The following is a 24152-nucleotide window of genomic DNA, read 5'->3' as shown; positions in this document are numbered from 1 at the left end:
TCCTAGTATAATGTAACAAGAATGTAGTAAGCTATCAGTAGCTTGGGCATATAGAAATCAAGATAAATAGTACGGTCCATTCTTATTAAAGGAAACCCCAAGTTAGTATGCCAGCACTGATTTCTGCTCAGTTCGAGTATATAAAGCTCTGGAAAATACATTTTTTATCAGTAGAATTGCTGTTGAATAGAATCAAGCGCATTTTTTTTCCTCTTAAACTAATGAATTTGTGACATTCTGTCCTATTGATTACCAATGAGGTAGTTCTGTTTAATAGTGGACCTTCGTTTTGTGGCAGTCTTTTATTTATTGCATAGAATGTTTTGCTTTCCAGTTTTTCCCCAAAGTAGAGAGGAGCTATCCCAACTTTATGGCAGGTGGGTTATCGTAAGGCCAGTCATGCAATAGACGAATAGACGATAACTGCTTCGCGCGTAGCTGGCGCCAACGGTAAAGAACAGGAGCCGTCCGAGCCATTTCATTGTCAGGTTTGGCGGGATTTGCCATCTGTCAAAGATTCTAAAACTTGGAGGGTCACGGAAAGTTCACGCAACATGTACTTCTAGTTAGTTCTTTCACATGTACAGATGGTGCAGCATATGAAATTTGTTAGAAAAACCTGCAAAAAACTGCTGAAGAACATTGAATCTTTCAACTGCTTTCACAGGGCAGCAACATAATTGATGTGTGAGTGTACAGCATTGTAAAACTGAGTATCCCTTCTAGTTGTTTCATCATGCATGAGCCAGCCAGCAATGGTGGTGTCCGCTCTGTAGTCGGGACGCCGACACCATAGTTTCGGCATTCAGGGTAGCAGTTTGTCAAACTTTCCACAAATATTAAGTTGTGGGCAAATAGTCTATGTAATGGGTGAGGCGTTGGCCATATACTGCTTTACACTCTGTGTCTGAACACCGAGAGCGTTTCTATATGTATGGCGCCATGACAGGCCCCAAATTCTGTCTGTGTTTCCATTAGTTTGAACTATGAGAGACAGATATATCTGGATTCCACTGTATCTGGTGAACACTAGACCGTGGAGCACACCAGTCTTCTGTTCCCTCTGAAGGGGGATCTATTATGACAGAAAGTAATGCAAAAACGGAGGACTAGGGTTAAAATTGTGTTGACTTACCTCTGTGATGGAGTGTTCTGCTCCTAGCAGGCAGCTCCAAATTTCAGATTAGCAGCTCCAGAAATGTAATTTCCTGCCATTAACCTGCTTCAACATACTCTGCTCCAAAACAAAGATTTTTCTCTTCCAAAAACTGCTACAAAAGCTGTTGCAGCTGTCCCACCCCTTAATATACAGTAACATTTTTGTTTATCTAACTTCAGAGCAGATAGCACAAGGCCTGACCTGGTGTTGCCACTGGCTTCAGCAGAGTTGCCGCCAATCTTTTGCTGGTACCGTATATACTCGTGTATAAGCCAAATTTTTTTCATCAAATTTTCGCAGGTGCGGGCTATGCACAAATAAGGCTTATTAACACACATTAACACAGTGTAATGCCACTGTGACTACTGTGTCAGATAATTAAAAAACTGGTGACAGATATAAACATCTTATTTCACTATTTATCGCCGCTTTCAAACGAATCACCCTTGGACGAGCTCAGTTCATCGGCACTCACCACTGTCTGATGAGCTCGCCTCAACGGCGCGCTCCCAAAGCTCGTCGTCCTCTCTGCTGTCCGTGGCGTTTCATATCCCCGTGTCTCTAAAGCTCTGTGTCCACTGACATAGAATACCGCGCGTCCAGAATCCAATCGCACACTTGCTGCAGGGAAGCTCACTTCAGTTGCCCTGTCGGAGTTGTTTCGTGCCTGCCCGTAGCCATCCACTCGGCGTAGCACCGCCAAAATTCAGTCTTGAATGGCTGGTTTATGCAAACATCAAGCAGTTGCGGCACGCTTGTCAAGCCACCAGGAATCACAGTGTAAAGTTTGGAGACGGGCATGAATTAGATATTTGCTGGTCCATGCCGTCGTCCAACTCATCCACGCTGAGGACGTTGTTGAAGTGAGACACTTGGTCTCATCGAGAACGAAGAATATGGGTTTATTTACAGTATTTACATAAGGACATTGCAGTTCATCAGCCTAGCATGACTGCGAGAGAAAAGCACACTGAGGAGCCGCGCAACAGCTCCTTAAATACACTCTGTCCTCGCTAGATCCCTAGGTGAGGGAAAACGTTTAACCAGAGTCATTGTAGTCGAGCCGCCTTTGAGGGGAAAGGCTTACACACACACTTCCGCACAGGTTTCACTGCCCCCACCGACGCGAGATGGTCTTCGCAGAAGTGGGTCTTGCCCTAAGGAGGCGCCTCTTAATCCCCGAGCTGACCCCCGCAGAGTGGCTGCCGTGGTTCTCCATTGTCTTGCGTCTTGAAAGGCGCGTGGGACGGTGCCGCCAAATACATTCCCTCAGGAACTCCCCCGCTCCCGACAGACCAGGTCGGTGATGGCGAGTTCACTAGCAAAGCCTGGTTCGCCGACCTCTTCCCAGCAGTCTGGCGACGAAGAGTTGCTGACTCTCCATATTGTCCTCCTTACACAGTCAGTCGCCGCAGCAGACATCGTGATGCCAAGAGGCTGCGGAATAACGCCTTGTCGTCCTTTCAAAGAAACTCTCCACAGTAGACCTAGTGGCGCCGTTCGGCTGGAGACTGATGGTCGTTTCCTAGAAAACGCCAACCCCACTGCTGCAGCTGGCTGGGAAAACTTTGCATGTCGGCACCTCTGCAGGCCATTCCTAACAGCCAAGTCCGTTAGTCAATCGGCCAGTTGAGCCTTCACTTGGTCTGTTAGGTCGACACGCGGCAATGATGATAATGGTATGCGGTGAGTGGTAAAAACTGGCGCCATCTTGTAGCACTTTTTGGGACTGGGCGTGTTTTTGGCGAGTTTGTTTTATGTTCAAATTTTTGCATCCGAAAAAAAAGGGGGGGGGGGGTACAGGCTAAAGATGGGGGGCGGATTATACATGAGTATATATGGTACCTTGTTTCTAGGCACACCAGCCCAAGAGGATTTTGAAAAGTGGAATATTAAAATACTTTTGTGTTCCTTTAAGCAAAGTTTGCCTTTTGGATCTTCTAGACCCACTGATTGCAGATCTGTGGTGGTTGCTGTTTAAGTGCCGCGTGATGTTGCAGCCATATTGCTTTTCATCTCAAGTTCTTTGTGCGTAGATTTTCCCTTATTTGGGGGTACGTATGACATGATATATTTACATCTGTTAATTTTTACCTGCTTTGTATTTTATATGCTCAGGGCCAAGATGAAACTGTTCACGTCGCACAATAACATGACCAACTATGCCACAGTGTTTGCTTCTAAAACAAACCTGGAGCAACGTCGAGGCCGAGCAGGACGGGTTCGACCAGGCTTCTGCTTCCACCTCTGCAGCAGGGCACGTTATGAAAAGTATGTTGAATGCTGTGTGATCTTTCCGTGCTATTATGGGTTTATTTTGGTGGCAGTAGTAGTTTGCCTTTTTTTATTGATATAATTAGTTTTGCAGATTCACTAAATTTGCTTTTATTGTTGTCATGAATAAAAGCAAACTGTGATGCTATTTTGTACGGATGCTACTACAGTAGAACCCCGTTAATACATTTTTGAAGGCATGGTGGAAAAAAAAAAAATTACCAGCCTGGAAGACCGCGAGAAAGAACCTTGAGAAAGGACGCAAATTGCCACAGCACAACGTCAGAAAGAGTGCGAGTGGCTGCCAGTGCAGTTAGACGTCTCAGTTCTCGTACTATGACCAGAAACTGCACATGCTCACATGGGTAATTAAGGAACACACACAGTGCTCCGTGACAGTGGCCCCTACCATAGTATTTTATGTTAGCTTCACCGCATAACTTGGTTCCACTGTGCCAAAGCTGATAAAAGAGAACCGGCAATTGTGAAATGCAAATAAGACCCTTGCAGGCCCTAAAGTAAATGTAGCCCTGTACTTCGCAGGAGTGGCCTAGTGTGCATGGTTCCCAGTAGTTTTTAATCTATGCGCACTTATTCTGATGCTTCGCCGGCTGCTCTGTACATCCCATTGTTTGTGCAATGCAACTCCCAATATTTCTGCAGCGCTTGGCTTGTGCAACTTTGTTCGTTTATTTTTGTCGCTTGTTGCAATGGATTGGTAGCTTGTTGCAACAAATTCGTCGCTTGTTGCAGCATGCAAGAGCCAATTTCTCTCTGCATCATCATATTTACGTGGCGGCCACTTTCAAATGCAACGTAAGATGCGGGAACATTGCAGAATGGCTCTGTATCATATGGGAACGTAATACATAGTCAATGGTTGGGAGCATGAAAACACGACATAGCAGCCAGGAAAACACAACAGCGAGGAATGTATCAATGGGGTTCCACTGTATTTTGTAACACTTCTACTGCACAAGTGGCCGGGCTTAATTGCAGTGCTGTTTGTCTCGTACGTTTAATACCCATGTAGCACTCGGATGACTATGAAAAACAAGTAATCTTGAACAGCTGGTTTGCCAGTGCATGCTCTGGACTGAATTTGTGCGCTGTTTGTGGTATGCTGTTAACCCCTTAACGGTTTCGGACGAGCACAGCTCCTCTTTGCCGAACCGTCCCAAAATTGTTTTGGACGAGTATAGCTCGTCCGCTCCTTTGCGGGCTAGTTGGTTTGTTGCTTCACAGATGGCAACACTCTCTTTTCAACTGCCGTTTCACATTTCTTTGGAGGCAACTCTCGTTTAAAAAAATGGCATGCGGTGGAGGTGACACATGTGTTGCTGGTCCGTCGTCACGGAAAAGAACCCTTTCGCCGTCATCTAGCTATTTGGATGATAATGATTCAGACACTGAAGTTTACTTGGTTTCTGGAAGCGAAAGCGATAGCTTCGAAATTAGCAATTCATCAGATGAGGAAGACCGCTCAGAAGACACTATTGCCAGTGCGCATCATTGGCGGCGCATTGACATGGATGACATCCCCATGAAGACTTCTCAGTTTTTGTTTCTGGGTGTCCGCGGTAAGGCGTTGACAGAATAAAACTTTCCAGACTGCGCTCTTGCTCTGTTTTTTATTGCTGATTGCCAGCAGGTAGGTGACCTTATTTATCATGAGCAATAATAAACTTTACTATGCTAATTTGACTTAGACGTGCTTGAAAATTTTTTCAAAATTGAAAACTTCCTTTTTGGAAGAAAAATATTCAATATCAAATTTAAAAAAATATAAGCAGTTTGGGCATAAAAATTGTCAAAACAATAAAACGGTTAAGGCTTTAAAGGGTCCCTGAAATGGTTTTGACAAATGTAGATGCGTAGGGTACAGCTACAATAAAATATTCGTGCCACAATTTAAGTGAAGTGTCTCATATTGAGAGAGCTATGGGCGATTACAAGTTACCCTCCTCCTTTGCCATGCTTTTTCTCCAACTCGTTCGCCGAGTGATTGGGGCTGAGCTCCGCCATCACTGGCTCTGCGTCATGTGACGTCGCGACGTCTAGTTCTGGTTGTCTTGGAGCCAGTGCGCAAAGCCTTTCTAACCTCTTCACTAGCTGCCTGGCTGTCGGATCTCCAGCGAAAGCTAATCAAGAAGCGTGCATTCTCAGTGTTCTGTGGCAGCGTTGAACATGTCCGGTACTCAGGTAACCGTGGGCGAGCTGAGTGTTTTGATGGTTGGGTGGAGGCGTAAACTAAAGCTCCTCTATATTATTACCTCTTTGATGAAGGGGCTTTAACGTAAACGTGAGTGGGTTGCATGGCACAGCTACCTGGTGACGCAGAGCTTAACTAACCAAACACAGCTAATATCACTGTAACCAAGTGTAAAACATTTTAAAAGATGTGTTCATGATTACACTCCTGCTGCAAATTTACGCCAGCAGCAAAGTAGAATATGGTTGGTTACTGCTATATTAGCTCTGTGCTACCAGGTGGCTGCACCATGCTGGCCGTTCACGCTTGTGCCTTCACTCATCCGGTAAAAAGCCCAGTACACTTGCACTTGCATTTACCCAAATACTAGAAAAGCTAAAACTCTCTGTTGTGGTAGTAATTTCCCGGCATCAAGTGACTGCCCCAAATGCATGGATTTTGGTGCCAATCGAATACTGATAGCCCGATGAGCTGCAGCCACTCCGCTTGAATGTTTCCTGCAGAGACGCAATGTCGCAGCTTGACACGTCACCGATCGCTAGATTTGCAGCCCTTTATGTAATGAGGGCGATCCATTGTGTTCAAGAAAAGAAAGCTCATGACCAACACTGACCACGTAGCTTACGTCAACATGGAGACCATTGCAACACAAGCAGACGATGCTGTGCGCCGGAAGTGCTTAAGTGTGGTGATAATTTGTTGTTGTGTATTCTCTTTGTTACTTTTTTTTTATACAAGCAAATTAACCAACATTTCAACTATTATGACCAGCATTTGTTCACCATAAAGTTTGCAAAGTTATCTATGATGTGAACTGGGGCCGTATTCTGTAGCGGTTCGTTTTGGAACCGGTTCCTTTTGGCTGTTGCCATTGGTCGGCGCTTCGTTGTCGTCATCCCTGGTGGGCGGGACGACAAATTTTGATGACGTCACACAGGTTGCCAATCATCTGGAAAGGAACCGGTTCCCTGCTACGAGAGGAACCGCGGAGAAGTGGTTCGCTCGAGGGTCGCGCGCGGTGGCGAGGGTTGCTAGGGCAACCGGGGCTGCCGGCTAGTCTCGCGCCAGCTGACGAGTCGGCACCTAGACGAGATGAGACAGAGACGGCAATGGCGGCTCCTTTGGTTGTGCTAGGTTGTACTGCTGGCGAGCGCCGAAAGACAACGACGTGACGAGAGGCAACGACGCGACGCGTTCGGCATGGCCGAAGAAGAGTTTCGAAGGCATTTTAGGCTCTCCAAAGACATAGTGCGACGTCGTTGCGATGAGCTGGAAGAACATCTCGGACCTCAAAGATTTCGTGGTGTCGACACTACGATGAAAGTGCTGTGCGCGCTGCGTTTTTTTGCCACCGGGAGCTTTCAACAGTGCGTCGGGAATGAAGAAGCGATTGCACTGTCGCAGCCTTCGGTCAACCGGATCATTACAGCCGTCGCCAAGGCCATTACGGTTGTGGGCAAAGAAAAAGGATGGGTTAGATTCCCATCCACGGTGCAACAGAAAGCCGCCGTCAGCTGTGCTGGCCCAACACACACGACGCCTTTGCTAGGTAGGGGTGCTCCTCGACAAATGAAACGAGTATTTCGCGCTGCCTCGCTGAAACATGAGGACCCAGCCACCTGTCCTTGTGCGACGACATCGTTTCGGTTTTAGTGCGCGAACAAGTCCAAAACGTAAACAAAGCGAGGCAAGTTGTTTGCATAACGTATGGCACACCACCTAGCGACTCAATAATATAACAACACAAATAAAATTACAACTCCCAGTAGCCGTCTGCGCCGCAAGCTCACATTTATTACTGAAAATATATTTGCAAGTGTTCTACAGTCGAACCCGACTATATCGAACCCGTTTACATCGAATTATTCCATATATCGAACAATTTTTGGACACGGTATAGTTACAATGAGTATATATAGCAAAAATTACGCTTACATCGAACAAAACTAGTAGCGACTCCCGATATATCGAACGTCAAGCGGCGGAAAGTGCCCCCGGAAGTTGGCTTTCCCTCGCGGTGACGAGAAAACCCGGCGGCGCGGCTCCATCCAACCGCTCTCCCTATGCGACCGCGCTACCTCGGAGCCGCCGACACCCCCCTACAAAAAATGATCCTGGCCCGCCCGCCCGCACCGCTTGCTCAGACAGCCAATCAGAGGCTCATGTGCCCTCGTCGTGCAAGATGGCGAAAGTGCGAGTTGTCTCGCTGCTTATCTGATTCATTGTGTGCGCCTTCTCCCGCAGCGTTGCCGTGATGAAGCGGCAGAATTCGCCTTTCGTCGTGAAGCTCGAAATCATAAATCGGGTCGAATGCGGTGACAAGTCGGATGTCCCCGCAACGTACAAGATTCCGAGGTGCACTCTCGGCACGATCTTGAAGGGGGAAATTAGGGCTAAAGCGGCCTAACTCACGACCCGGTGCCCGTAGTGCCCGTGGCGCCCGAGGCGTACGCGCGGCCGTGTACGAGTGGTTCATCCAAAATAGCTTCAGCCGTACCGACTTCCGCGTGCTCGGTGATGACTGTAAATTCTGATTAATGCGACGAAGCCATTGCCAGTGTTGCCGAAGTTTGGAGCGAGCTGTCAGAATTTCCGGAAGCTGTTGACGAATCAACGGTGGACGAGTTTGTGAGCGCAAATGGTGGTGTCGCGACCACGGGAGAGTCCGGAAACGAAGACTACATTGCCGACATCGTGCCGAGCACAAGTGAAAATGGGCACAACGAGGAAAGCAACGACTGTCTTTGGCCCACATCTTCCGAAGTGACTGGTGCGCTCGCACTAGTCCGGTGCTTCTGCGCGAATGCGGAATGTTGCGGCCTCAGCTGCTCCGACTCCTTAAACAAAGTGGAAAAGTGCGTGCCTCGCACGCAGCGAAACTGCCCAAGCAGAAGAAAATGCAGGACTATTGCATGCGAAGCTAAGCTAGTTTCATCACTAAAGTGATTTTATAAATGGTATGTGCTTTTATGACATCCACTTATTTAGCAGGCTTATATCGAATTATGCTCTATATTGAACTGATAGGCGTTTTTTGGCGAGTTCGATATAGCCGGGTTCGACTGTATACAAACCAATGTTTTTTTTATCAAACCATCAACATCCTTCAATTGCTATACCGTCCCCCAAGTACAAACAAAAATGATGACGTGATCTTCCGGCAGACCGCCGCTCGTTGATTGGTTCCCCTCACGCCGCCCCGTTCCACTCTTTCTCTGAGTGACGTAATCCTGACGTAACAGCCAAAAGGAACCGGTTCCAAAACTAACCGCTACAGAATACGGCCCCTGGGTAACCAATCGGATAGCTTGCCCAACTGATGTCAATTGGGCTAACTTGGTCCATTACATACCTGCCAACCCTCCCGATTCGCCTGGGAGAGTTGATTTTTGACTGAACTTTCCGATTGTATGATCACTGTTTTATATCTCCCTAAAAGTGGTCTCTGTTCCCGCAACAATGGTTTTTGCGAAACCAGCACCGCGGAATCTACACCCACATCGTAATCGCCAGCATCACCAACAACGGCCGCACTAGCACCATCGGTATCATCGACTAAGCAGGCGACTACGGTGCCTAGTAAGCCGACCAAAACCAGAGCCAATGTAGCTCTTGCATTTCAGGCATGCCTTCCTCCATGGTGCATCAGTGCATCTTGTTGTTGCTGCTTGTGTGTATGATTAGTGTTGGCTAGGCTGTGTTTGTGCGGTGCACCGTGTAAAGTTACAATCCTCGCGTGCTTGATGCCATGGTGCTATCAAAGCCCAAGAAAAGGTATTTGCAGAAGTTTTTGCGATCTTATACTTCTGAATTACTGTGCTTTTTGACATCAAGGAAAGGAGAACATTTTGCGTATTGTACAACGTGTGGATGCGACGTCAGTGTGACTCATGGTGGCAAAGGCGACTTGAAACTGCACGTTTCCATGGCGAAGCATCAAAGCTATGTTCGCACTGCTAAGCAGCAAGGCAACATAGTCAACTTTCCCCGGAACAACTGCGATGACAGTCATATGTGTAGAGTGCCTGTTTACGGGATTCCTCGTTGAACATGACCTACCCCTTAGTGTCAGCGACCACGTTGGGCCTCTTCTGCGGAAAATGTTTCCGAAATGCGACGAGGCGAAGCATTATGGATGTGGACGCAACTCTGAAGAATGTGGAGGTGGCGAACCTGAAATTTATTTCACAGGCATCGCTCTCGACTCATCGTTGCTTTATTCAGAGTTTCCCTCAGCTGCTGCCCTGAGATTCCAATGAATCTGCTGAAGACGCTTTAGATGATCTTGAAGCTGAGTTTGCCACACTACAGGCATACAGTCTTCTAGAGGACATTTTGAATGAAGAAAGGTGGGACGTGCAGTGGCATGTGGTTGGAAAAAATAAAAAGCACTGATGGAAAACATGTTTCACTGAGTTGCTAAGGTGATGCTGAATTTACTTATGATTCCGCATAGCAAGGCAGAGTGTGAGAGGATTTTTAGCATGGCACGAAAAACGAGGACTGAATTCAATGTGCAACACAACCCTCAACACCTGCTGCTAGTGAAGGGCCGTCAGCCTGGACCATATTTTAAGGTGGAAGCCTTTAATGGCTCATTGTCAAGGTCATCTGCCATTAGCAGAAATGTCACAGCTTTCTGGCCTCCTGATTGGTCTCCTCTGTGTCATGACGTCACTGCCGCTAGGCACAGGTGTGCGCCTCCTGATTGGCTTGCGTGCATGACGTCACTGTCATCAAGTGCAGGCGCCGGGGTGGTTCGGCGCCACGCGGGATGACTCATCACATCGGCATGCTTGGTGACCGTGTGTTAGACTGTGCGCCCTGATGTCACTGTCGTCAGGCGCTTGAGGTGCCCTCCCGATTGGGTGCTGTGTGGCCTGATGTCACTGTCGCGTGGCGCGCATGGCGACAGTCTGCTTTGGTGTGGTGTGGCGGCGGCAGTTTACTTTGCGGTATCGTGTGGGAAGGATGCCTCGTCTCGCCAAACCAGTGTCTCTGAACACACGACGTGCAGCAGCTGCTGAACGCAAGCAGCTCAAAAGCGGCTGAGCGTTTACGTCACATGCATCAGGGCGGTGAGGTGTGTCCGACACCACAGAGTCCAGGTACGCGATGGGCCAACGCAAGAGAGGCAATGTGTTTGAAGCGACTTGCTGCATCTCCGGGTACCAAGGCAAATGAAGCTTGGAAGCGCCGGGACCGCCATCTTGCCACGGCAAGCCGAGCTAGTACAAGTCAGTCGAGCGAAGTGGATGATGAGGATGGCCAACTACACCCCGACACCGCCATGGAAGACACGTCTCCTCCTCAACAATCATGGCGCGATGCACGTCGCTCATCGAGGCATTGCCGTTCCCATTTGGGTGTGTAAATGTGCACTCACTCCCTTTGCACGGCATGGATGTCGCACATGATCCAGTCCTAACGAAATGCAAGATCATGTGCCTCACAGAGACGTGTTCAAGCTCTACTATGGCATCCATCGAGATCAAGGGGTACCACTACATCACCGGCGCTCAGCGACTGGGCAACCAAGCTGCAGGAGTGGTGATCTACGCCCATCCAGACGTGCCACTGACACCCATTGAGTTCAAAGACATGCAATTCGATGTAGGAGAGGTGTGTGGGGTTCGGCTCGACACAGGCCTCAACATCGTGTGCGTGTACATAGCTCCAAACACTCCACAGGGCAGGACAGTCGACTTCATGCGTCGTGTGATCCCGCGCACTCTCCAACATCGACAAATGGTTGCGGTCGGTGACTTCGATCAAGATGCTAAAGTGAAACACGATTTCATCCAAGCAATGTACACCTCCCTTATGCTCAAGTTGGATACCCCGCCCAGCAAAGCCACTACCAACCATGGGAGTTGTCTAGAACTCGTCTTCAGCACTCGCAGTAGTGTGACCAACCTTGACTAGGTATCTGTGCACTTCAGTGACCATAAAGCAGTCATCCTGGATGTGGACCCACTAAAGCACAAGGAGTTCACCGGCCATGAGTTGCAAGCCGACATCCTCCCAGATGACAAATTTGAAATGATGGACTCAGAAGACATCAAAACGATAGACAGAGGTGTAAACGACGTTGCAGGCATTTAATGAACAAACAAACGTTCACATAACAGTGTACGAGTTGTGTGCCTCCGTGGTGTTTCCGACGCAACATATTGCCATTGGCAGTTGTGTCAGGCTTCTGCCTTTCCACACTTTAGTCTTGACAAAGTGTCTTCAGTTCTTTTTTTTTTTTTTGGCAAAGCTGGTCAGACAGATTTTTGAAGTAAGCAAAGTCTGCTACTGCAAGGGCCCTGCAAAAGGACTCATTGAACACTGCCTCAAAGTTTGAACGAAACCCCCTGAAACAGTGAATGAACCCTCCCCCCCCCCCCCTCCCCCTGTTGGCGCGAATAAAAAGCTCCTGATTTTTTATCTTGCCAGATTGGCAGGTATGCAATTATGAGGGGGCGGCCGAAAACTCAGGAGCTGCGCCGCTGCTATCAGTAGCCATGCACATTTGTAAAATCTTGTAATGAATTACACGTTTTACACAGAGCACTTAAATGTGTCATTTAATGATCAGAATGATTTACCCTAATGACTCAGTACGTTTGTACAACATCGTCAAAATCATTTCAGGGTCCCTTAAGGTTGCTTGCAGACTGCACATCGCAACATAGCTATGTATATATTTAAAAAAAAAATTAACATCCTTTTTGCAACCACTGTCGCCATTTGTGGACACTTTTTCTAAAGACAAGTACTCCTGAGCAAAAAGTTGCAAGGCAATAAATTAGTGTACCTTTCTCAGACTAGACCATGGTTGACTGAGCTTCCAAAGTAGGATGCCATATCTCAGCTGAGGCGGCCATTAAAAAAAAGAAAGGTGGCTGCAAGTGTTCAAGCAAATCTTCCTGTTTGCTACCACTGTCCACATTTGTGGACACTTTTTCTAAAGCCAAGTGCATCAGTGAAATGTTCCAAGGCATTCAAATCATGTGTGTGTTTATCAGCCTGCATCATGGTTTACCCTGCTTTCAAACAATGCCACCATACATCAGCTTATAAAAAAAAAAAAAGTGGCTTCGAGCCGCTCTCGTGATGTTTTCTCAACTTATGCCCTCATTTGTGAACACTGCTTTTTAGCTGCAGCGTGCTTTTTATATCACCAATGTATCTCTTTGAGCACCTGAAATAGCTTGAAATTAATTTTAAAAAGAGTTACTCATTTTGTTGCCTACATTTGTTTTGGTAGTGAAGAGGATATACTGTCATATTTGGCACAAGACTGTGTAAAAAGGGCAATGAGATTTCTGGCTGCTTGAAGAGTATTAAAATGAAAAAAATAGTTATTGCGTGCTATTGTCTCAATTCACTTTTTGAATACCTTTTTCGTTCATTTTGGGTCACAGTTGATTATTGGATACCTTTTTCGTCCAGTTGATCACAGTACATATAATGCCACATCACATGGCATTACCTGTAAGAAGAGCAGCCGCTTTCCAAAGTGCTTGCTTACTGGATACTTTGATCCATTTAGGGTTTAAAAAAAACCAGTTGATGACAATACATAGCAACACCACTTCGCGAGGCCTTACCTCTCAGAAGAGCAGCTGTTTTCCAAAGTGCTGCCTCTTAGAATAAGTTTGTTCTCTAAATTGAGTATGGGTATGACATGTAGAAACTTAATTTTCACCGACTTACTGACAATAGGGCAAGTTTATGTAATTACTCGAGAGCTGATGGCATTTTAGAAGTTTTAAATGCACTAATATCCTGATGTCAGGCATGCATTTTTTGGTTGCATTTACGCAGCACAGTCACTTCTTTTAGCTTTGCATGAGGGAAGTAGAGAACATGTTTAGATTGGATAAAAAATAGTCATCATGCTTTTTTTTTTTTCTTGTCTAGGCTGGAAAACTACACCACCCCTGAGATATTCCGTACGCCACTTCATGAACTGGCACTTGCTATCAAACTTCTTCGCCTTGGGGATATCACTAAATTCCTCTCGAAGGCACTGGAGCCTCCACCTATAGATGCTGTTATTGAATCTGAAGTCCTACTTCGGGGTCAGTTTTGCCAGTATCTGGATTTGTGTGACTGACTGTTCCCCTTAGTACACAGGAACGTGATGGTCTATTGAATCTGCTTTCTGTTCCAGAGATGGGAGCTTTGACAGTTATGGGTGAACTTACAGCATTGGGAAAGATCTTGGCTCGTCTGCCCATTGAGCCTCGGCTTGGCAAGATGCTGATTCTTGGCCTCATTTTTGGGTAGGTGACCATAGGTTACCAACACTTATGCACTGTGTGCTTCGTGCAAAGGCACTAGTGTTGTTTGAAATATTGTAGAGCACATTGGGATACACTCACTGGTTGCAGATTGCATCACATTTGCTGGTACATGGCTGTCTTTTCCAGGCCGTAAGGAGAAGCCTTTAAAATGCCATGTAATTTATAATCTTGTGTTAATTTCACTTCAACCTTGATTCAGCCTTGGCAGGAATGACAGAGTTGATGGAATTATCCGGTGGGTCAAACTTAAAAGCTGCTTCATTTGGCAGTATTTGCCCGATTCTCATGTGCATTGTCCATCTCTATACTCCCTCTGAAGAGTAATTTGCAGCACTGCTGAAGGTATCAAGTGTGCGCACGCAATATTCTTGTGCAGTGGAATATAGTTCCAATATAGCAACTGCCTCCTCAAACTTACGGTAAAAAACTGCATTTCATTGCTTAAAGGAGCACTGACACAAAAATTTGAAGTCGAGATAACTTGTGAGATCGATTTAGGTGGTCACACACACATCGTCTATAAAATATGAGCGGCGAATATCGCTTAGAACATATTTAAAATCAATTTTAAAGTACGTGCGCCCAGCCAACCGCAAAACAGAGCACTTCGCGACATTGACATCAACCGGGATTGTAAATAGCCAACACGGAGGAAGGAAACTAAGGAGAGGCCCTACCCCCTCCGCGCGCTAGGAGAAAAGTGTGGCAGAAATGACGTAGTAGGTTCTCATTTTTTTGCTGCCTTTTTTTTTTTTTTTTGCTGTATGGCCACGCCTTTTGGGCCACAATGGTGGCGTTGTTATGGTTTTGAGCGCTCACACGTGTTGCTCTGGTAGGTTTCGTGCCGTGGCAAAGGCGCTGTGTGGGCGGGTTTGCGTTAGTCACCGTGTCTTGTTGCGCTGTGTTACCTGCACCGTGCTCTGCCGGATGTTGCGCGAGCGCTCCGTGCGCAGCACGGCGTGGTTTCGCGAAAGATGTAAACAAGAGAGAAGGGTGGCCCAAAAGGCGGAGCATCGCCATGAGCAACGCCAACTTCCGGCTTCACTTTTGCTTCACAAAGAGTGACGTCAGGGCCTCTCCTTAGTTTCCTTCCTCCGTGATAGCCAAGAAAACTCTATGTCATGTGGCTACGTCACGAATTTTCGTTGGCTGCCATGCGGCTTACATGTGCTCTTCTCCTCTGTTGCTCGTTCTAGCTGTTGTACTCGTAGTGGGACGCGCTCCATGTCGCTGCAACTGCAGTTTTAACGCGACAGCGTTAAGGAGCTCGTGTCGCAGAAAAGTCTGTGTCGGCGGCGTTGGCCGTGAGCGATAAATCCCAGCAGGCACTTCATGAATAAAAAACAACTTGCAAGATGGGCTGGGTGGGAATCGAACCAGGGTCTCCGGAGTGTGAGACGGAGACGTTACCACTGAGCCACGAGTTCGATGCTTCAAAGCGGTACAAAAGCGCCTCTAGTGAACGCGGTGTTGCCTTAGAAACGAGCTGTTTCTAAGGCTCAGGCGTGCGTCGCTTGCTCAGGCGCACATTTCGTTGTCGCGCCGAACGCTGCGTTGCTCGACGCTCACCGCGTCCGATGCGGGGCGCGTAGTTGCTGCGCCGTAGCCCATTGTCTTACACCCCTTGGCGGGTCGACGGGAACGCTGTCGTGTTCCACTCTTGAAGGCGAAGCTTAAGCGTCCTCCAATTTTTTTGTCGTGTCCATCGGGATATTTCCCACACTATCAGCTTGACTGCGCTGCCACAACGTTCAACGCCGATTTGTTGTGTCTTACCATCGATCGTGGCCGATGCGAGGGTTTTGTTGAGGTTCGTCCTCGCCATCGCCGGCCGCAATATCTGAGTCACTAAGTGATTGGCCACGTCTAAAGGCGCCAATACACTCCGACGTAACGCGCGCACGCGCGCGCGCTCGTCATGGCGACGTTACGTTGGCGAAAACACGACCCCCTACAGTCCGGCGGCATTCGGCGCGCTCGGACGTCGTCCGGCGCCGAATGCAACCGACTGCATTTCGCGCCGACCGCGCCGAGCAAGTTAGCGCCTAGCGCCCTCTCTCGTCGAGGTAGAGACTCGCTACTCGGCAGGCTGAGCCAGAACGAGATGGCCTCTTCGCAAGAAAGCGTGCCCGACCCATGCGGCTCCGAAATCGAAAGGTTTCTGGAGGCCGTCCAGCAACATCCTTGTGTCTACGACACCAAAAGAATGGACTACTGGGATGCGGAGCGGGAAAACAACGCCTGGGAGCAGATACGCATGTACTCCGTCCTCTCAACACGAGCGTCAATGCTACTACGCACGTGTGTGTATACGTCTCCGGACATGCTATGCACTCAGCGCCTGTTTGTTTGTCTTGTTTTCCCTGTTTCAGTCGAAGAGTGCCTGAAACTATGGAAGCGGCTGAGGGACCGCCATACTCTTGAATTGAAAGCTATTGAAGCGACGAAAAGGACTGGCAGCGGCTACGTGTCTGTGTTATGTAGAAAGAGAGACCTGTTAAAGCAGGAGACACACGGTCCGATTCGGTGTCCGATCCGGCGTCCGACGTGCCGGAATCGAGGTGTTTTGCCGTGCCGAAGCGCCGAATCGGACGTCCGGCGTGCGGCAAACCGGGCAGACTTTCATCGTCTGACGCGACCGGCGACCGCACCGTCGTCTGGCCACAGCCAATGACAGCGCGGCTGGCATGTGACGTTCTCCGACATTCCCTCCACGGAGGCGGCGCTGGCTGGCCGGTTTTTCGCAGTTTTTTTTTTTCCTTGCCTGCTGCAGTTTGTTTCCGACAAGAAATAGTTACCAGTTCAGTGAAATTATCTCGAACGTGTGCCTGTTATGCAAAGCAGCGCCTAGTACACTAGCACTAAGCTACTGGCGAGATCGGGAGCCGCGACGCGAGAGCATTTCGCGGGCAGACATCCCAAACCGACCGTCTGAGCGACGCTGTTCGCTTCGCTTGCACGTTTGCCCTTCGCAACGACTGCGTCGAGTAAACCAATTGTATTTAATTACGCGCTACCTAAGTGTACAGTGTTAATTGTTTTGGCAAACATAAGCGCTCTTCGACGAGCTCGGGTTGGATCGTAAGCGTCGTCTGCCTAGCTAGGCCTACCGGCCCTATCGCTGGCTGTTAGCGGAGTCGTCAGTGGACAATGCGCCGTCGTGAAGTGTTCTGTCACTTGCAGGGGCATGATTTTATTGACAGTGTTCGTGTAAAGCGAAGCAGTGTTGTGCAGAGTTGTTTATATTGCGTTTCTCGACGTGGCTATGAAGTCGAGCTGGGGGGCTGGATCTGGGCGGAGCTTACGCGCCGCTCAATCTTTTGGATGCACGCACCGTGTGCCCCGAATCGTCGTATGCCGCACGTCGGATCGGAAGCCGAATCGTACCGTGTGTCTCCTGCTTAATGTTTCGTCTTGCGGAATGTGCCTGCGTCCGTGCCATCGCCGAGCAACAGTCCGGTCCGCGGAGGCAATCGCTACCGACAGAGAAAGCGCGCGAAAAGATTTGTTTCGATGTTCCACGACAGGCGGCACGGAGCAGCGTGGTGTTCTGCGCATGCGCCACTCCAGCTGCGGCAGCGGCGCCATGGTGCGCGGCGTTGTAGTGTAGGGGGACGGATTTACGCCTGACGCGGCGTAGCCGACCTGGCGTGACGTAGCACAGCCACCGCGCGCGCGCGCCGTGTCACGTCGAAGTGTATTGGCGCCTTAAAGCGCGAGACACATGGCGCGATTTTCCGTGCGATCTGTAGTACGGCGCGTCGTGTGCGACTTGCCGCATGCGGCGATTCGAGACACATGGTGCAATTGAGCGAGCGGCGGCCCAGAACCGGCGCCCCTGCGTGGAAGTTCGGAATCCTGCGTAATTTCGAACAGAAAGTGAAAGCAACCGTATTTGCCCAGCTATCTTGTTTGAAACAAACGATGACAATATAAACACGTCTATGCGAGCACTGTAGACGTGTTTCCGTTAGCAGTATCGGATCCGTTGACAGACAGCCGCTGATGGCCAAGAGCCGGCAGGCATAGCTCACTGGGCCATCAATCCGACACCGGTTGCGCTTGTGACACGATCGCTTGCAGCTCGTATAACTAAGTGCCTATGTTAGTCGGCACAACGCGTACACAGTTATGTCACGCTTAAATTGCAGCACCTTTGATTTCTTTGGCGCCAACAGAAGCGAACGAGCATGCCAAGCGAGCTCGCGATCGCTGGGAGACGATGTAGGCCTAGCTCGCCGGCCGTCTATCCGGGGCCGAGGGTACTTGCGATGCGTCCGCAGCTCGTAATAAAGCGCCTAAATCCGTCAGCACAATCAATGCCTGAACATTTATGTTTCTCTTAAGTGAAAATACGGTTAGTTTTCTCGGAGCCGTTAGCAGCGATGAGTAAACAGGCCAGTCAGGCGAGCCGCTTCGTATACAGACGATTGCTGGCGCGTCTGCGCTTACCGCGTCTGAGTAGAAATCACGCCAACGATTTACTATTTCGCACGTTTTTTAACTCGCACTCTTTCGAGGGCACTTTATTTTAGGAGTTATTTCGTGTCAGAAACAAATTGTAGCCCATTTATGCGCCGTCGTCAGCGGCGAAAGAGGCCAGCGTTTCGACCAGAAAAAAAAAAGAAACGCATGATCGGAGCGGCGAGGCGGCCGCTCGCCTGCCCCGCCCCGCCGGGTCTACCACGTGGCCACGACGCTCACGCTAGCGGCGCTGTCATTGGCTGCGGTCGTCCTACCGATGCGACAGTCGCACGACAATACGTCATGGCTTTTTGCGAACACGTGACCACTTTGTTTACACTCCCGTTTGCCCTAAAGCCCCTGCATCTACGCGCCTCCGCCCCTTTCTTAAGTAGCGACAACCTTTGTTGTGCGACGCCTTTTCCCCTCACACCAAATCCGGTTGCGATATTTCCGGTTCCGGCATTTCCGGTTTAAAAATTTCCGGTTCCGGCGTTTCCGTTTCCTGTAGTTGCGCTGCGGGAATTTCTGCTTTGACTGCTGTTAGACGATGGTGAGACGCCCGCGCCTGCTTAGCACAGCTGTGGCAGTCACCATAAGAAGAATGCAAAGGGGACAAGCTGTTGTATTCCGCTGAAGTAGTAGTTCGCGGTCGCTGTTGTCCAAATGCACGAAAAACGGCAGTGGTCTCCAAGCGCCCAGGCACTACATTCCACTGTACGTTGTCGCGCGTGCCACAACCCGTCGCAGGTTGACGCGAAGCAGCGAACACGAGCAGATCGCTGGTTACAGTAGGTGATGGTTCTTGGATGTAATCGCATTCACAGTTTCAACCGCAGCTCATGCAATTAAAGCCTCTCCAGCGGCGCGAAAGTAAACAACGCTAAAAAACAGTGTCACTTCCACTCGGAACAGGAAGCTGCAGCTACGTAAGTTCCGCTTTACGCCGGAAGCTAAGGGGTGAGGGGGAGAGGGGCGTGGAGGAAGAGGGCAGGTTGGCGGTACTTAACCTGGTCGGCGGAAACGTATATAGAGGGGCTTTAGTTTGCCCCATCTCGTTGCTCTCTGGAACCGAAACTTCGACTGGTCGCTACAAAAAAGACTGCAAATAATTACCTGTCGCGCTCTGAAGTAAATGAGGTTTCGTGCCATGATTACTGGGTCATTAACTACTTATTAAAGCAGAAAAAACCACGTGGATTTTTTTTGTGTCGGTACTCCTTTAACGCAGAGATGAAGTTGGAAATATGTGTATTGTACATTGCCATGTGTTGCTGGTGCATCCTGGATTTTCATGCATTGAGAAATTCGAAACACTCTTCAAGATTGTTTTGTGCAGTCTGTGGCAATACAGGCCTAGATCAATTTAGTGTCAAACTTCTCGAAAGCAGGTGACATGAATATGAGTAAACCACTTCCGTACAGTTTTATGTGCACCAGACTTCATATCTAGAATTAATATCTTGAGTCATTGCCTCAAAGTTAATTTAGAAAAAGATTGAAGGCAGTGTGCAATATCATGTATGCAACGGGTCTTAGGAAAACGTCAACCTCTTTCCTAGAGGCCAGTAAAGTTGGTGAGAATAATCTGTAGAGCAGTGAACCACAAAGCACTTTATTTAGCTGCTGTTTGTTTGAACTAGTCTGGTCTTGTAGAACGATGAGTGCTTGTTGGTTTGCACGTACCACAATGGGTTATTTTGTAGTGCCATCTAAAGCAGCGGTCTTAAACGCGCAGCCCATGGGCCACATCCTGCCTATGGAGCTTTCAAATGCAGTCTGCATACTTCTAATGGTAACTGTGACAATCTACGCCATGTGTGGGAGCACATGTTTGTGTGGGCACCTATTTTCTTTGATGAAGATAAACAAATCGCTGTGCTCAACAACCACCGACTCACATCTGCGGTCCGTCATTAAGATCGCATCAACACAGGATATAGCATGGACATTCCAGCCTTGGTCGCAGGGAAGCGTTGTCAGGCATCAAGCCAGCATCTGTAAAGGCTCCAGGGTGTTGATCAGTGGGAATGAACTGCTTTTCAAGTTTCTTTATTGTGGTTTTTCAACCATGTTTTGGGGCACAGCTGGTCTTGCGGCCATATTTGCAAAACCACCCCCCGCCCCCACCTCGTTGTGGCTCGGTGTTGCATGTGAATTTGAGACCACTGATCTATAGCATTGCTTATGCAGCGCTTCTTGAAGGGGCACTAAAGGCAATTACTTAAAGGAGTACTGACACAAAAATTCGAAGTTGAGTTAACATGTGAGATCGATTTATGTAGGCACACATCGTCTGCAAAATATAAACAGCGAATATAGCTTAGAACATATTTAAAATCAACTTTAAAGTGCTTTCAACTTTCGACTTTAAAGCCAACCGCAAAACATAGCACCTTGCGACACCAACATTAAGAAAGGGATGTAAGCAAGTGAGAAAACACTATGTCACGAGTTTGTGCTGCCATTGGGGCGCGCCCTTTGTGCCAGTTTCTCGCCGCTCCGATAGCCCCAATGTTCTTTTTTTCGCCGCTGATGGCAGCGCCGAAAATCACCTAAAATTTGTTTCCGACACGAAATAACCTAAAATAAAGTGACCTCGAAAGTGTGCATGTCATAAAATGTTGCATGAAATAGTAAATCAGCGGCATGATTTTGACTCGCAAGTGGTCAGCGCAGCCGCCGCAGCAATCATCTCTGCGAAGCGGCTCTCTTGGCTAATGTGTTTTCTCATCCCTACCAACAGCGTCAGGAAAACTAATTGTATTGTCACTTATAAGCGACATAAATGTGCAGATGTTGATTGTGTTGACGAATATAGGTGCTTTATTATGAGCTGCGGACGGATCACATGCCGTCGGCCTCGGATCCGACGGCCAACGAGCTAGGCCTATACCGTTTCCTAGCGATCGCCAGCCCGCCTGGCTTGCTCGTTCGCTACCATCTGCGTCGAAGAGCGGCAGAAGTGGTCCGAGTTAGTGTGTGCCGCTGGACGCTTAGAATGAACCCCGTTGGAAGAGCAGCCAGATTTGCTCATTTCCAGCGTGCCTGGTATAAACAAAACCGGCCGAGCTTAGAGCAGTCCGATGATCTTCCGCCAAGACTACGTAACCCTAAGCCTGATGCTGTGCTGACTTTTATCCCGCCTTGTGTCCTGCTCCAAAATATGCTTCATTCCCAAAGCGCCCTCGATGAATGGTTCGTACTGCTTGTAGCAGTGCGTACGCATATTGATAGCTGCCGCTGGCCGCACTTTCCGAGTCGTTGCTTTGTAGTGGATCCAATCAAAAGTGGTTCGCCAGGTCTAATATGGCGGCGACTCCTGCCTGCAGGAAATTGTCGTCGCTGTAGGATGAAAATGAGGACGATGATGATGGCGAGAACATCGCAAAGCACGTGCAGACGTAGCAGACGAACTAGCAACACGAAGCTCGCACATCGGCGAGCGCGCAGGCATGTGTACGTCATAATTTTGTGCGATCACGTGCCCAGCTGTGTTTACATTCCTTCCATGGTCATCTCGTTGCTCTCTGAAACCGAAACTTGGACTGGTCGCTACAAACAAGACTCCAAATAATTACCAGTCGTGCTCTGAAGCAAATGATGTTTCGTGCCGTGATTACTGGGTCATTAGCTACTTATTGCAGTGGAAAAACCAAGATGGAAAATTTTTGTGTCAGTACTCCTTTAAGCTAGATAGTTGGACAGCCTTTCTAACAGCCTCGTAACATTTGTTTTATGACAAGAGATAACTTCGTTGTTGCAAAAATTGCAGCTGAAGGGCCACACGATTCTGCTCTTCAAATTGACCTCAACTAACTGCATATAGGTTGGCCTGCCTATTACATGCACTCACCTTTAAGAAAGGAAGGTCGACTTATATGCGCCTGTATACGGTTCAGTTTTGTTCATACACTCTTATGTTGTGTTTGTGTGTGATGCTTCGTGTTGCAACGAAATGTAGCACAGAGTTCCAGCTGTATTTGTTTTTGTTCACATTAGTTTATGCCACCACCACCCATCAAGGGCTCACTTTGCCCTCTTTGTATATTCGTTTTCTTGTGTACATTGCTCTGCTGTTCTCATATGTCATAGCAGTGTTGTTACTCTTGTCCAGGGCGGGTGATGCACTGTGTACAATATCGGCCAACAGCAGCACATTCCCAGAACCATTTGACACACCCTTCCCCAGGCGGCTGGCATATGTGCAGCGGCGCTTCTTTGGGGGACGCTGGAGTGACCACATCACACTTCTTAACGTGTTCAACCAATGGGAACAGGCCCATATGCAGGGGGAGTATGCTGAGGGCAGCTTCTGTGATCAGTTTTCCATCTCCATGCCCACACTGCGCATCACCTATGATGCTAAAGTAAGTACTTCTGTGAGTGTTTAGAGCTTCAGATGGGCACATTTTATATTTTAATTACTGATATATTGAACTACAGTAAACTCTCTGTGAACTGAAATTGCTTAACGGAACAACAGCCTTGTGGTTGGTTGGTTTTGCATTAAGGCAAGATGCTACTTGGAAAAAAAGATTATTTGTTTTAGAGATTTGAAAATACTGCCATTCATAGAGCTCTTTATGTAGATTTCAAATATGTCATTATTTTTTGTCTTAACTGCTATATATTTTTAGTTATGCTCTACACGACTACAAAATATCTTTGGAGGCACTTCCTTGTGTATAAAATTTTAACAAAAAGCATCGTGCTGTAGCTTATTTAGCTCATTGTAGACCACAGTGTGCTGCTAGCTATCCTAACAGCATGTACAATTACTGGAGCTATGCAACAAAGAAAAAGGAAATTAGGACACTTAATCTTTTTCACAATACCATGAAATATAACCTTGCTCTTTTGCAGCTACTGCCGAGAGATATTGCAATTTCAAGTAGATATCAGAATTCTGAATATCTTGACGTGTATGTATGCTAAATTTCATTAGTATAGGACAATGAGAAGTGCACAAGGTTATTCTCATGGGATTGTGAAAAAATTAGTTGTTCACTCATCTTTTCTTGCATAGTTCCACTAATTTAGATAGATACTGGCACTTTGCAGTCTGTAAAGAGCTAAATAAGCTAGAGCATGATGCTTTTCATCAACACAAAGAATACGTTTTTTAAATGAAACCACATTTTTTTCTAACTCTGAGTAAACAAAGCTAAAATATTATCGAAAATGAAGCTGAGCAGCCAGCCTCGGCAGCATCTCAACAAGTATCACCGTTCGCGCTTTTCCTTTTTGGGTTTTCTTGCCAGTTTCACCAGAAAAGCCATGGAACGGTCAGGGAATATCTTATTTTACTGAGGGTAGTCGTGGAAAATGGCCAAATAAATAAATGTTTCCAATTCCCACAGGTCGACTGCCCCGCAAAATCTTTATGTAACCAAAAATTGCACTGGTGCTTTAATGTATCTGCAAGTAATTGTGAAGATTACATTGCCATTTTTATTTGAATATAATGCACGCCTTTTTTTTTCAGAGAAATTTGTTCCAAAAAATTGCCTGTGTGTTACAATTGAATACAAAACCAAAACAATGTTTGTGGTTTTGTCAATAGCCTTTTGTCAGCCCTTCAGACGTAGCGTCATGGTAGAGTGTACTAGATAGGGGAGTGGTTTCAGCGGATGGCATAGAAAGAGCCGAGAGTGATGTAAGAAACGCTGAAATTGCGGTGGCTCTACCATCGCCATATCCTGAAGTATTTTCGGCTGACCCATTGGTTACGGCAAGCTCGTGG

At 47.8% G+C, this 24152-nt stretch overlaps 1 protein-coding gene across 2 annotated transcripts in view; it reads left to right on the top strand.

Annotated features, from left to right (window-relative positions):
- mle (dosage compensation regulator mle) overlaps window positions 1-24152 on the top strand; it is a 148529-nt gene that overhangs the window by 87430 nt on the left and 36947 nt on the right. For both annotated transcript variants that reach the window (XM_075691152.1, XM_075691153.1), the window contains 4 exons: window positions 3278-3430; window positions 13557-13717; window positions 13810-13921; window positions 22524-22776. In XM_075691152.1, the coding sequence (XP_075547267.1) occupies window positions 3278-3430; window positions 13557-13717; window positions 13810-13921; window positions 22524-22776 (679 nt within the window). The remainder of the gene's footprint in view (window positions 1-3277; window positions 3431-13556; window positions 13718-13809; window positions 13922-22523; window positions 22777-24152) is intronic.

This window comes from Dermacentor variabilis, chromosome 1 (genome assembly GCF_050947875.1).
Source record: "Dermacentor variabilis isolate Ectoservices chromosome 1, ASM5094787v1, whole genome shotgun sequence".
Classification (NCBI taxonomy): Eukaryota; Metazoa; Arthropoda; class Arachnida; order Ixodida; family Ixodidae; genus Dermacentor; species Dermacentor variabilis.
The sequence above is the reverse complement of the archived record's forward strand: the minus strand, read 5'-3'. Positions and strand labels throughout refer to the sequence as shown.